The following is a 13144-nucleotide window of genomic DNA, read 5'->3' on the forward strand; positions in this document are numbered from 1 at the left end:
GGCATCGGCAATGAGGAAGGCTCCTGCCCTGGAGCTGGAGGTTCCGGACCGTGGATCGTCTCCGGAGGTTCCGGACCGGGGACCGTCGCCGGAAGCTCCGGACTGGGGACCGTCGCCAGAAGCTCCGGACTGGGGACCGTCGCCGGAAGCTCCGGACTGGGGAGGCGCACTGGAGGCCTCATGCGTGGAGCCAGCACAGGTGGCGCCAGACTGGTGACACGCACTTCAGGGCGAGTGCAGGGAGTAGGCACAGGACGCACCTGACTGGGAAGGCGCACTTGAGAGAGAGTGTGAGGAGCAGGCACAGGACGTACCTGACTGGGAATGCGCACTTCAAGGAGAGTGCATGGAGCAGGCACAGGACGTACCTGACTGGGAAGGCGCACTTGAGGAAGAGTGCGAGGAGGAGGCACAGGACGTACTGGGCTGTGGAGGCGCACTGGAGACCTGGTGCGTATAGCCGGCACAGGACATACTGGGCCATGTAGGCGCACTGGAGGTCTGGAGTGTAGAGCTGGCACAACTGGCACAACGTGTCCTGGACAGATGACAACCTTCACACGGCAAGTGCGGGGAGCTGGCACAGGACGTACCGGGCTGTGGAGACGCACTGGAGACACGGTGCGTAGAACCGGCACAGGACATACTGGGCCATGTAGGCGCACTGGAGGTCTGGAGTGTAGAGCTGGCACAACTGGCACAACGTGTCCTGGACAGATGACAACCTTCACACGGCAAGTGCGGGGAGCTGGCACAGGACGTACCGGGCTGTGGAGGCACGTGCGTAGAACCGGTCAGTAAAACCGGCACACATTGTACCGGAACGATGACACTCTCCTCAAAGAGAGTGCGGAGTGCTGGCAGAGGTGGCATCGGACGCCTAACACGCTCCTCAGGGCAACGGGCTCTTTTATTTTTTTTATTTCACCTTTATTTAACCAGGTAAACTAGTTGAGAACAAGTTCTCATTTGCAACTGCGACCTGGCCAAGATAAAGCATAGCAGTTCGACACATACAACAACACAGAGTTACACATGGAATGAACAAAACATATAGTCAATAATACAGTCGGAAAAAAAGAAAACAAAGTCTATATACAGTGAGTGCAAATGAGGTAAGATAAGGGAGTTAAGGCAATAAATAGGCCATGGTGGCGAAGTAATTACAATATGGCAATTAAACACTGGAATGGTAGATGTGCAAAAGATGGATGTGCAAGTAGAGATACTGTGGTGCAAAAGGAGGAAAATAAATAAATACAGTATGGGGATGAGGTAGATAGATGGGCTGTATACAGATGGGCTATGAACAGGTGCAGTGATCTGTGAGCTGCTCTGACAGCTGGTTCTTAAAGCTAGTGAGGGAGATGGGAATCTCCAGTTTCAGTGATTTTTGCAGTTCGTTCCAGTCAGTGGCAGCAGAGAACAGGAAGGAAAGGCGACCAAAGTATTAATTGGCTTTGGGGGTGACCAGTGAGATATACCTGCTGGAGCGTGTGCTACGAGTGGGTGCTGCTATCTGCTGTCTTGCCTCTCCAGCCAAACCAACAGCTCTCTCATTACTCTCCTCAACTTTCGCCAACCACTCCTCGCTCAATCTATCCCAATATTCCTCCTCGGTCTCTGACTCACCCCTCAGCATCGCCGACCACCCCGTGTGCCCCCCCAAAAAAAAACACGTTTTGGGCTGTCTTTTGGGCTTGCGTTGTGGCCGCGAACCCTGGCGTCTTCACTGTCCTTCCCTCAGTGCTTGCGTCTGCTTCCACGGAAGGCTTTCGTCTCCAGCCATAATTTCCTCCCAAGTCCAGGATGTCTTCTCCTCCTTTATCTCCTCCCAAGCCCAGGATACCTTCTCTTCCCGGGCACGCTGCTTGGTCCTGTTGTGGTGGGATCTTCTGTCACAATCGTCTAAAGAATTAACGGACCAAGGCGCAGGGTGCGTAGAGTTCCATATGTTAAATAAATGAAACTCACCAAAACAATATAGAACAAACGAAGCGTGAAGTAAATGCAGTGCTCAACAGTAACTACACAAAAACAAGATCCCACAAAACACAGTGGGGGAAATGGCTGCCTAAATATGATCCCCAATCAGAGACAATGATAAACAGCTGTCTCTGATTGAGAACCATACCAGGCCAACATAGACATACAATAACCTACATAACCCACCCTAGTCACACCCCGACCTAACCAACATAGAGAATAAAAGGCTCTCTATGGTCAGGGTTTGTCATTATCAACATTTATGGTAAACATTCTGATCTGTTGCATCAGCCACATTTCATCAAAAAATATTTTTTTGATGCTAGTAGTTGTATTAATTTGGGATCTATCTCATCCTACAACTGTCCCGGACTGTTTGGAATATTTGTTTATCGCACAGAATAGAATAGGTCGACTTTTGTACTATGGGGATAGCAGATTGACATAGGCTAGTGCTTTTGCTCTTTGTTAGGCATAATCATCTTGTTGGCTGACGAAAAGTAAATGTGGACAGTTTTTCCAAAATCTTCAATATGCACCTCGGAATTTAATAAGGATGCACGCAGTTGCGCGGTGCCTGTATATTGCCTCGCTACTGTTATTTTTCATTGTCTTTTTACTGTTGTTTTTATTTCTTTACTTATCTATTGTTCACCTAATACCTATGTTTTACTTTAAAAAATCACACTGTTGGTTAGGGCCTGTAAGTAAGCATTTCACTGTAATGTAATCATTAAAATCCAGACGGAAAATATTTACAAAAGAAGCAACCGAATATAACACAGCCAACTCTAATCATTTAGTAAGTTCACCATTCTGCGATTCTCACTGTTACCCATCGCACAGTGTTCAACACAATGAATCTTTATGTCATCATTTTATCTCATCAGTCAACGCCAATTTTTTCTAAAGTAATCTGGTATCATTTAATTTCAACCATGTTGTATTCGGCGCACGTGACAAATAAACTTTGATTGGATTTGATGTGTCTGACTTGTAGCCTGTGAGAAGGCCTGATCATGTGACAGAGAGCCATGTGAGTGAGAGACGCTTCGGATTGCGCAGCACACTCAGAGAGAAGGGCACAATGCAGTACTCCTGGCCGGCAAAAGGCATGGATTATTTTAGGGTGCATTACGGCCAACAAGGGGATGCCGCCGTGACATTTGCGGCATTATCAAGTGCTTGTCAAATTGTGAATGAGAGACTATTGGAGTATGTACAGCCTGCAGGAAAACAAAGCAGAGCTCGTGCCTTTCTAGGGACTTCTTTCAAAACATCATTAGAGTCTCATCATGCAGCCTTACAATGTATTAAAAATCTAAACAACGTTTGTAGAACAACTAAAGTTACATTAACAACTCTAAATTAAGCATATAGGAGTACCTACTTCTTTGTTAACTGCTCAACACTGAAATAGACTACATTTTCTTCATAGCGTGCTTCTTTAGACCAGTCTAAAATAAATAATGAATTTATTGTGAAGGTGTAGGTTATATTACATAGATTTATTCATCTTTTTTAAATGGCTTGTAGGCTATATGTGGAAGCCAGGAGATGATAAATGTCTTTATTAATTAACGGTCAATTATCGTGAGACAGACAGTTATTTGCTTGACAATCAACACAGCCCTAGCCACAGCTACTACATGCTGGGAATACAGAGCTCACAAGTCTTACAGCCATGTCTCACCCTGCCGTTGTGTACCCATCGCACTGGACTATATCATAGGCAAATGGGCAGTGGGTACAAACATAAAACCACCAGAGAGGTGCCCATCAGTGATGAGGACCACAAGGCAAAGCTGGAGCATGGGTCATGACTCAGGACATAGCCAGACACCTGCAGAATCACACTGCATGCATACAGCTATCTACACTGGGAGGAGGGTGGCAGCACGCTTTATTCTGAGCATGCCATCTGTGCCCCTATGTCACCTGCAGTACATGAGTGGAACCAAGGCAGCCTGTCCCTGTTATGCCAACAGAGCATGAGGTGAACAAACACACACTGATCTCCCATTACCACATGCCTCATAATAAATGTAAGACCCACCTCACTGGACTCATTACAAGAGGGGGGAGGAAAGAAGAGGTTATTACCATGTCATTGCAATATTCACAAAAATAAACCAAGAGCACAGATCAGCAGAGTCATGGTGGTGCCAATTCAGGTTGATCAACTGTAGGGAGCCTTGGTGTAAAATTAATGAAAAGTATGACTTTGCATTACTGGTCAAATACAACCAGCCTTGATACTCAAAGTAAAGTTAAACATGTATTCACAAACCTTTAGTGAACTTGGGTCTGCCAAGGCCAGCGCTTGCCTCTTCAGCTCAGTCACATTCATTTGACATTGTTGGCAAAAGCTTCCTTTGCCGTCCCTTCTCTCTGACTCGGAGACGGTCACCGACCCAGCGCCCTCGGGTGGTGGCCGGCTGTTACACCGCGCATACTCGGATGAGTGAAGTATTTTCCTGGTATTCAGATCAAGAGGGAACGGCGACTCTCCGCTGGGACAACCCTCCACCTTCGTCAGGAGAGAAACGCAAGTCAGTTCAAATAGATTCATTGATTTCTATGTAGGAAAATACAATGGCTTCAAACTTGTAGACGCACAACCACAGGTGTGGAAGCCTAACGTTACTTGTCTGGAGTTGTTTGTTGAATGCCTTGACACACTGCATCAATGTTAATATGAATAGGTAAACATTACCAATCTGCAGAGGTAGGCTAAATGCGATCCAAAACAAAAGGGTGTGCTGCGACAGGTGTTATTGTAAATCGGAACTGATCACTTTAACTGTATGTGTAAAACACTTTATATGACTAAAACACTTACAGTAAACCTGCAGTTGTCAGGGTCCCCTTCATGAGTTGCATTTCCCCGAAATGAGTTCATTATCCTTGGTCTGGGTATACCTAGTAGACGGAGTTCTCACATACACTCAACTGCGAAGTTGTAAATTGAAGTGTCAGTGCCTACACACTTGTGACTAAAGCAAACCCGTCTGCTAGCTACCACTTCTGTAGAGAGTAGACTAATAACCATGGTTGTGTGCTGCACTGGATCAGTCCCATGACAATACAATCAATACAAGTGAAGTGAAGTTTTGGTCCTCACTGCGCACGGTGGGCGGGAATCAACTCTTTTAAATGGGTGGGGTTCACAAGACAACTTTTTGGAAACCTTTTGGCGCATGATTTGACACTGCAACAGTAAATCACTTAAAAACCGTAGGTGCATGGATCAGACAGGGTAGTTCAATGTGTGGTAGTTGTATTAGGTTTGTAGGTTATTAGGCTAGATATTTATAAAGCTGAACTTGCCCATTGTAATTGCTGCTTTTATCTATTGCAGTAGTTTCAAGTTGTATTAGTCGTATGTACAGGATACACATGGAATACACCGTCTAACGAAATGCTTACTTGCAGGTTCCTTCTCGAGAATGGAACAACAATAAGACACAATCAAATATAAGATATATGAACATAAAGTTCAGTAGAATATAATAAACATTTTAGCATTTTACAATAAACAAGTATAATACAGGAAGTAAAGTTCAATATTTAGACATGTATCAGATACAGGGGCGATTGGGGTGCAAGTGTTTAAATTGTGCAGTATAAGCAATATACTGTAAATAAGAGTCTGGTAGTAGCAACAATTGTGATGTGTGTAGCATGGATGCTACATTTCTTCCTGCGCTACATACGGCTGTATCGGTCCCCTTATACGGGAGCAGTAAATGCCCAGTGCACTTCTTTTGTTGATATTTTTTCCCTGCACTGCAGAGGGAAACGTCGGTCTGTTAATGCAGGCAAGGCTGGCCCGCTAATTGTCAGGATTATGCGGCCGTCTACGGCAGCAGATTGAAGAGGCTGGACTTTTCTGAGCCTAACTGACCAAGACACACCTCCAACAACACATAAAACCTCACATAATTACGCACAAAAACAATGAGAATTTCTCTCAACCAGTTGTATATGGGCTTTTTAGGTGAGTGCTGATGCCGCCCTGTGATAAGAAGTGCCCACTTTGGCTTATGCAGGGACCAAAATATTATGTTTCCATTCCCAGCGCCTCCTCCAGGGTGCTGTGTAGAGAAACATCGCTGCACGCTCCACCAACGTTCAGTCAAAAAAGTCATCTAACATAGGGTGTGGTGTGTATTGGTAAAATGGGACACTTTCGTTTTCTAGCTTCATAACTCTACTACACTATACAAAATAAAACATATAAATGTTAAAACCAGGATGGGTGACTCTTCTTCAAACACAAATTGTGCCGAGACCAAATATTTCCAGTCAATACTGGCAAATTGGGACACTCAATTCTTTATTGTAAAGAAGTGTAAATTAGTGAGTATATGAGTAATTTCAATATTTTAACTAGAAACGTAAACTATTCATACAAATGAAATGTAGTCAAACATGCTTTATGTATTTTTGTGGAACATTATTATTATATTCATTATCATCATATTTGATTAGAATTTTATGGTGTAGCCCAGATGTAATTGTATAGCCTGTAAATAAAATAAAGTTAACTTAATCTAGACCTATCAGCTCAACATTCTCAACACTACACTCTGATGGACATTTTGTAGAATGAAACCAAAAAGAGCTCACCCCTCAACAATGTCAATGACTGTTTTATTGTCACCGAGTCAAATACAGCAAAAATAAACCGTCATCATATACCTGTATGGTTATGAATATAGCTAGCGAGGATTTGTAATTTTGGTGATGTAATATATTCATACGTAAAGTGTAGCTATGCTCGCTTTTTCTAGCAAGCTAGCTGACGGCAGATTTGAGGAAAACGAAATTGAACATTTGATCCTATTTACAAAATGGATTTCTATTCGGAAAACATGTATTTCATAACCCCCAAAATATTTGTTCTGCATTAAAATGGCAGAGAAGGGTGTCCCAGTTTGACAGCAGGCTATTGGCATACTGGGACACCATCAACATGTCAATGTTCTAAAAAGGTGAAGAAGAAAAAACAATTTACAGTCATTTGATTTACAATTAAATTAATCCATTCCATTTCAACGTCTGGAAATTACGTATTTTAGACATATTTTCAACATAATTTTGCTTACTGGGACTATTCTAGTTGTGCAGACTGACAATATTATATTCTCGCAATGGTCAGGACCAGCCCTGAATACAGGAGTAGTAAAGGACCAGTGCATTACTTTTGTGAGAGAACATTTTTCCCCGCGCTGCAGACAGCTGTATTGGTGCGCTAATGCAGGAGTTGTAAAGGCCCAGTGCACTACTTTTGTTGCAAATATATTTTTATTAGTGAGTGAGTGAGTGAGTGAGTGAGTGAGTGAGTGAGTGAGTGAGTGAGTGAGTGAGTGAGTGAGTGAGTGAGTGAGTGAGTGCATGTGTGCAAAGGTGCAGAGAGAAAGTGCAGGTGGTCAGTCCACTTCAAGTGTTGTGGATAGAAACGGTCTCTGAGCCTGTTGGTATCAGACCTCCTCCTACATAGCATGACAGTAGGGAAATGACTGAGTTATTTCTATAGCCTAATGTCATTATTATTTGAAATATTCATAGTGATTCTAGTTTATTGTAGTCAATGGCTGTATCCTGTTCTCACACAAGCAGACACATGTTTAGACATTGTTTCACAGACAAGTCAATGGGCACAGCACAGAGCCTCACCGACTGAGCTTTACAGCCAATGCTTCCCGTTCTTGCTACTTTGGCGCCATCCTTTGGTAAATACACAGATTGCAGGACGGATTTCCCAAAATAAGGGCCATGTTTAATATTTAATTAAAAAACTTTAAATATTTCATGTTGATGATGTAAGCGACAGCGGCTTCGTGCTTCATTGTGAGGATCCCTTCTACCCTCACATGACCCAGTTGGAGCCCTTTGTCTGTCTGTCTGTCTGTCTGTCTGTCTGTGTCGTCGACTGGGTTGAGTGGGTTTACGCTTGGCAGCGCAACTGGTAGCAAATTATAGGCATCCTTATGGGGTTAACAGAATGAGGTTAATTTAATACTGCTAAGCGTTAATTTTGCGATTACACATGAAACAAAACATAAGCTATTCACCCAAAAAGGCAAATACAAAATCGACTCAGAATATTTTGTCATAAATAAGAAAATTATGTTTTTATCTGAAACTATGGCCAATCAAGTCTGTCATAATTTTTGGCTGTCACTGCTCGGAGCCTTCTGAACAGGAGGTAGAGCGCACAGCGAATGAGCGCCGCGATTACAGTAGCCACATTGCTTATTAAACCAATGAGTGTTTGGGACCACAAAGCACCATCTACCCTGCTACTCTCTTCTGTTTTTGAAATTATTTTGAAGAAGAGAATCCCAACCAGCGATCACGCTATGGAGTTGATGAGGCGCATCGGACAATCAGAGGAGCTGTTCATGGTGCTGCAATACCTGACGCCCGTCAAGTTAATATGTACAGGGTCCGAGACATTTGACTTTGTAGTTTAGGCTACCTGTAAATCCAGGTTCGTAGCGTTACTGATGACTTTGTCTATCAATTTACCTATTTATAATAATTATAATGTTCCAGGTAGTTGGGGTGTATTAGGTTACATTTCATGTTTGTGTATGTTACAGTTATTTGGAGAGCACTCACTCACCTTTGCTTTTCTCCTCAGAAGATGACTGGTAAATCCAAATATGATATCAGAGTCCACGAAGAATGTTCCCAGATCTATGAGACTGGGGTTGGGCTTGTCAGCTCCAGAGGAGCCCGAGGAGTTTGGTAAAGCCATGAGGGAAAAGTGCGTAATATTCCACACCCCGGGTTACCGAATTGACATCTATAGTTGTCTATTCATTTCCATTTCAGGAGAGATTTTCATAGACCCCAAAACATATCATGATCTCAAATCAAAATCTATTCCGGACATCCAACAAGGACTCAGAGAGAGCTCACTGTCTCTCCATGACCACTCCACTCAATGCCCAACAATTGCGGCGTGAGCGCAAATATATATTTCCCGTGCATGGCCAGCAGTCCAGCAAGACAATAAACCAATAGATCCGTAATCGATACCTTTATATCCACAGGTATAGAAATGTTTTACCCATCCTTGGACTCATGCCTGGTCTTTCAGCTCGTAGGGCTCGGAACGAAATCACATGTACCTAAGGAGGACCACCGTTTGCAGTCCCACACCCCCTCTCCCTCTTTCCTCCTCTCTCGCTCGCTCACTCACTCACTCACTCGCCCAGTCGCGCAATTCCCCTGTCAGTCAGCGGTTTGCTGCGCTTACTGCGGACTTGCTAGAGGCTCCACCATTAATTTATCAACGCAAACACGCACGAGAGACCTGCGCAATCCAACAGCTTCGCAATGAGCCGGTTTGAGATCTTTGATGAACCAAAACTTGTGCCATGACCCAATTTAACTTAGTTGGATCCTCTCGTTTTTTTGAATGAAACTATTTTGCAGGGAAAACCCTGAGTTGATCAGTGCAGTGCACACAGTCAGTTCTTGCGTTCAGGTGTCTGTGTAACTAAGGGCTATTCATTACGAGGCTAATATATGTAGGCTGTTGGCTTAGCTGCCTTCCAGTTTCAGATCAAATGTTAATATGTTAAAAAAACGTTGAAAGACAATAATGTCTTATTTTCAAAGAATTATCAAATACAGAGCCGTTTTAACTGGAATTTCAAAGTAGATCATGTATATTGTGTGTGCTTTGAAAGCTGAACAGAGGACATCAGGCTATTCTCTTAATAAAACATCTTATCTGGGGTGCACAGAGGACCTTGTATTAGATAAGCAGCCAGTCATTACCGCCATAATAAACTCACTGGTTCCCGACGCCCTTTGAAGATGTCTCTTTAAAGCTTCTGTATAGTTTGGTGGGTGTGAATGTTTTCAATTTATTTTAAGATTGTATTTCATCATTATTATGCCAGCGCAGAATACAATTCGATACACAATTATGTGTGCTCGTGGTTAGGTTTACTCAAATGTAAGAATTGGGTAGTCTATATTATTCAACCTTTATTTATTCAGGTGTTTCTCTTGAGATAAAAAAAAAACGATTTAGAAGCCAGATTAACCTGAGGGATGTCAAGGTGGCTTAAATGATGCAGCTGGTTTATTAGGGTTGTGGGTTGCCCATAATAAACTCTAAATGTGACCTAGTTATGCACATTTCCCACTCCACCACAAACAAACGCTCAACCAAAAAAACACTAATACGCACAGACACAACCACAGCTTAGACATGTTAACTGGAAAGATTCACTGAAGCTTCAGAAGACCAATAATTACTCTCCGTAGTAAAGATGATTTACCATGTCCGACCGCCACCCAGTTCCCCACTGGAGAGGGTTTGTGTCACCCTGGGCCGCTGATGAAATCCCAAGGACCACATCCCATGGGACTACTACCCCTACATCTGTTGCCCTATAGCATGTAGGGATATCTTTCTGGCATATCACTAATACTGCTCAATATCTTATCCAACTTGATAACCTTCGCAGTACACAGGGCTTCATGAGAACCATTTACCGAATATTGGTCATGTTGTTGGCGTGGTGCTGAGAAAGCAGGAAAGAAATCTGCGTCTTTGATGCAGAGAATAATCTTTGGAATACGCATTAATGAATGATTCATACACCAACACGTTATTCCGATATAAACATTGGTATCATTATTCCTAGTGGTGTAAAATGTAATTATTTTAGTCGAGGATGCTTTATTTTGTTACCAATAGCCTGTTCATTGTACTTTCCTTCTGAAACAACAAAGATGTTTATCCTTCACCGGAAAATGTGTCAAACTGTCTGGAATCCAATTTGCCCCACCTCGGACAGCGATTATGCCCAAGGCGCTGTTTGTCTGGACTTCAGAAACAGTTGGACACAACGAGGCTATTGACATTAATAACACAAGGGGGCACGCGAGAGCGAGCGAGAGTCAGAGCGACATTATGTATTTCCCACAGATCACACAGACCCACAAAGACTTTGAAAATAAATCCGACATTGATAAACTCCCATATGTGTTGGGGGGAATTACACAATGTGCAATTACAGAAGCAAGATTTGTGGCCCCTTGCCATGAGAAAAGTCCATCCAGTAGACCTCAAACAACATTGTAAATACCACCTATATAATCTGTTTATTTATCTTCCCCCACTTTTCATACAACTAGTTGCACATTGCTAAAACAATGTACATAGCTGATGATATAATAGTTGAAATGTCTAGCTTTTTAAAACCTGTTTACTGTTACTGTTCAAAATAGTTTTTTGTTGTTGTTGTTCAATTTGTTTCTTCTCACTTTTGTTTGTTTATTTCACTTGCTTTGGCAAAGTAAACATGTGTTTTCGGTGCCAATAAAGTCCATTTGACTTGTATTGAGTGAGAGAGAGACAGAGAGAAAGAGAGTGGGAGCGAGAGAGGGAGAGAGATAGAAAGATGCTCATATATCAAACAAGGTTAATACACAGGTAAACATAGCTGTACAAATGTAGGCTGCAGTGTTGTAAAAATAAAACAAGTCTCTCAAAACTTCTGGCATCTTTGATTAAGCTATGCTAAAGACATGGCGTGAAATCAGTCTATTCCACTCTTCTTAATTAACAATCTTATCAGCCTAGGCTATACTCAAGGATTCATGGTACTCAGTGTAGGCCACTTCATCTATTGCCTTGGAAGTATTTGTCCACCAGATCAAGTGGTCCTAAACATTTCACAATTTTGGCAAAGAACTGTTGAACTGTTAAGAACCACTCCACCAGAGAGACTAAACTACAAGGAGGCGTCACTTCAGGTGGTCCAACCTGGCATAAAGAGCACTGTCTGCAACAGACAAAGATTTTTGTTCAGGTTAAAGCCATCAATGTAGGCCTAAAATACACCACCAGTACTTCATATTTTTAGAGCAGTTTGAAAATACATTTCTTACATTTTAGTCAGGGCCACTTACAAGAGCAATTAGACTTAAGTGTCTTGCCTTGACAGATTAACATAGGCTACTGTAGAAGGCCCTAAGCTAAATAGGCATATTTTTACAAAAGTTATCTTACCGTTAGTGGAGGTTTCATCTGAGCCATCCATGCCTATGCTGTGACTTCAGTGAGCAGCAGCTCTTTATATAGTGTTTTGGGGGTAGGTTCACACAATCTTTTCATTCAGCGAGGAATGAAGGCCATGCAGGTCTGACTGGCTGAGCTGGGTTCCACCTGCAACCTGTGCTGTACAACAAACAGCCGCCCTGATGACGATGCCAAATGTAGTCACTCACTCTCTGCACATTGCTGGAAATGTTCTGAAGTATCAACTCTGTACCAAACAAAGAATGATAGTCGTTGCTAAATATTTATCTGATGGGTATACATAAATGTAGCCTATTATAGTACATAGTCTAATGAACTAATACAGCTAGATTAAATACTGCATGGATGGCAACATAATATAGGCAAACACTAGGCAGCATACTGTTGGGTGTCTTGGGTTGATTAACTTTTTGAGGCGCAATAGAACTGTAGTCTTTAATTATGATTCTTTATCCATATTCATAGATTATTCAAACATCTCAAATTGTCATCACACACACTTCTCCCCTATTCTGTTCCAACAGGGGGAGGTTCTTACCAGTCTATGGCTCTGTGTGTAGTTTACATGAGTGTGGTGCAGCTCCAACCCCTTATTCACATTGATCTCCTTGGGAGAATGTAGGGATTTCAGCTAGGTAATGAAAATTACCTCCAATAACAGAGGACAAACACTCCAATTCATATGAAAAGCATCAGATAGGTAGTTATTGAAAGATGTTTGAGACTTCATCTGAGAATGCATTGTGTGAGAGCCTGACGTTCCCCATGTTTATGTCAAAATACAGGTTTCAATGCTGTCTACAAAAGTATTTTATTGAAGTACATGTTCTATAAATGAAGTGCATGACATTCACCAGCTCTCCTGGCAACTTCTCAACCTCTTACAGCAATAAAGCAGCAGGCACAGAAACTACTGGTGACAAAACTAAAACAGAACAACGGGCTGTTCTGTGAAGGGAGTAGTACACAGCGTTGTACGAGATCATCAGTTTCTTGGCCATTTCTCGCATGGAATAGCCTTCATTTCTCAGAACAAGAATAGACTGATGAGTTTCAGAGGAAAGTTCTTTGTTTCTGGCC

General features: G+C 42.6%; 1 protein-coding gene across 1 annotated transcript in view; it reads right to left on the minus strand.

The window, feature by feature from the left end:
• LOC135508178 (kinesin-like protein KIF26A) overlaps nt 1-12055 on the minus strand; it is a 139475-nt gene extending 127420 nt beyond the window's left edge. The window contains exons 1-2 of the mRNA XM_064928199.1: nt 8621-12055; nt 4277-4516 (exon numbers count right to left, since the gene is read on the minus strand). Coding sequence (XP_064784271.1) covers nt 4277-4516; nt 8621-8755 — 375 coding nt within the window. The 5' untranslated portion in view covers nt 8756-12055. The remainder of the gene's footprint in view (nt 1-4276; nt 4517-8620) is intronic.
• Between the last annotated feature and the right edge of the window lie 1089 nt (nt 12056-13144).

This window comes from Oncorhynchus masou, chromosome 21 (genome assembly GCF_036934945.1).
Source record: "Oncorhynchus masou masou isolate Uvic2021 chromosome 21, UVic_Omas_1.1, whole genome shotgun sequence".
Lineage (NCBI taxonomy): Eukaryota > Metazoa > Chordata > Actinopteri > Salmoniformes > Salmonidae > Oncorhynchus > Oncorhynchus masou.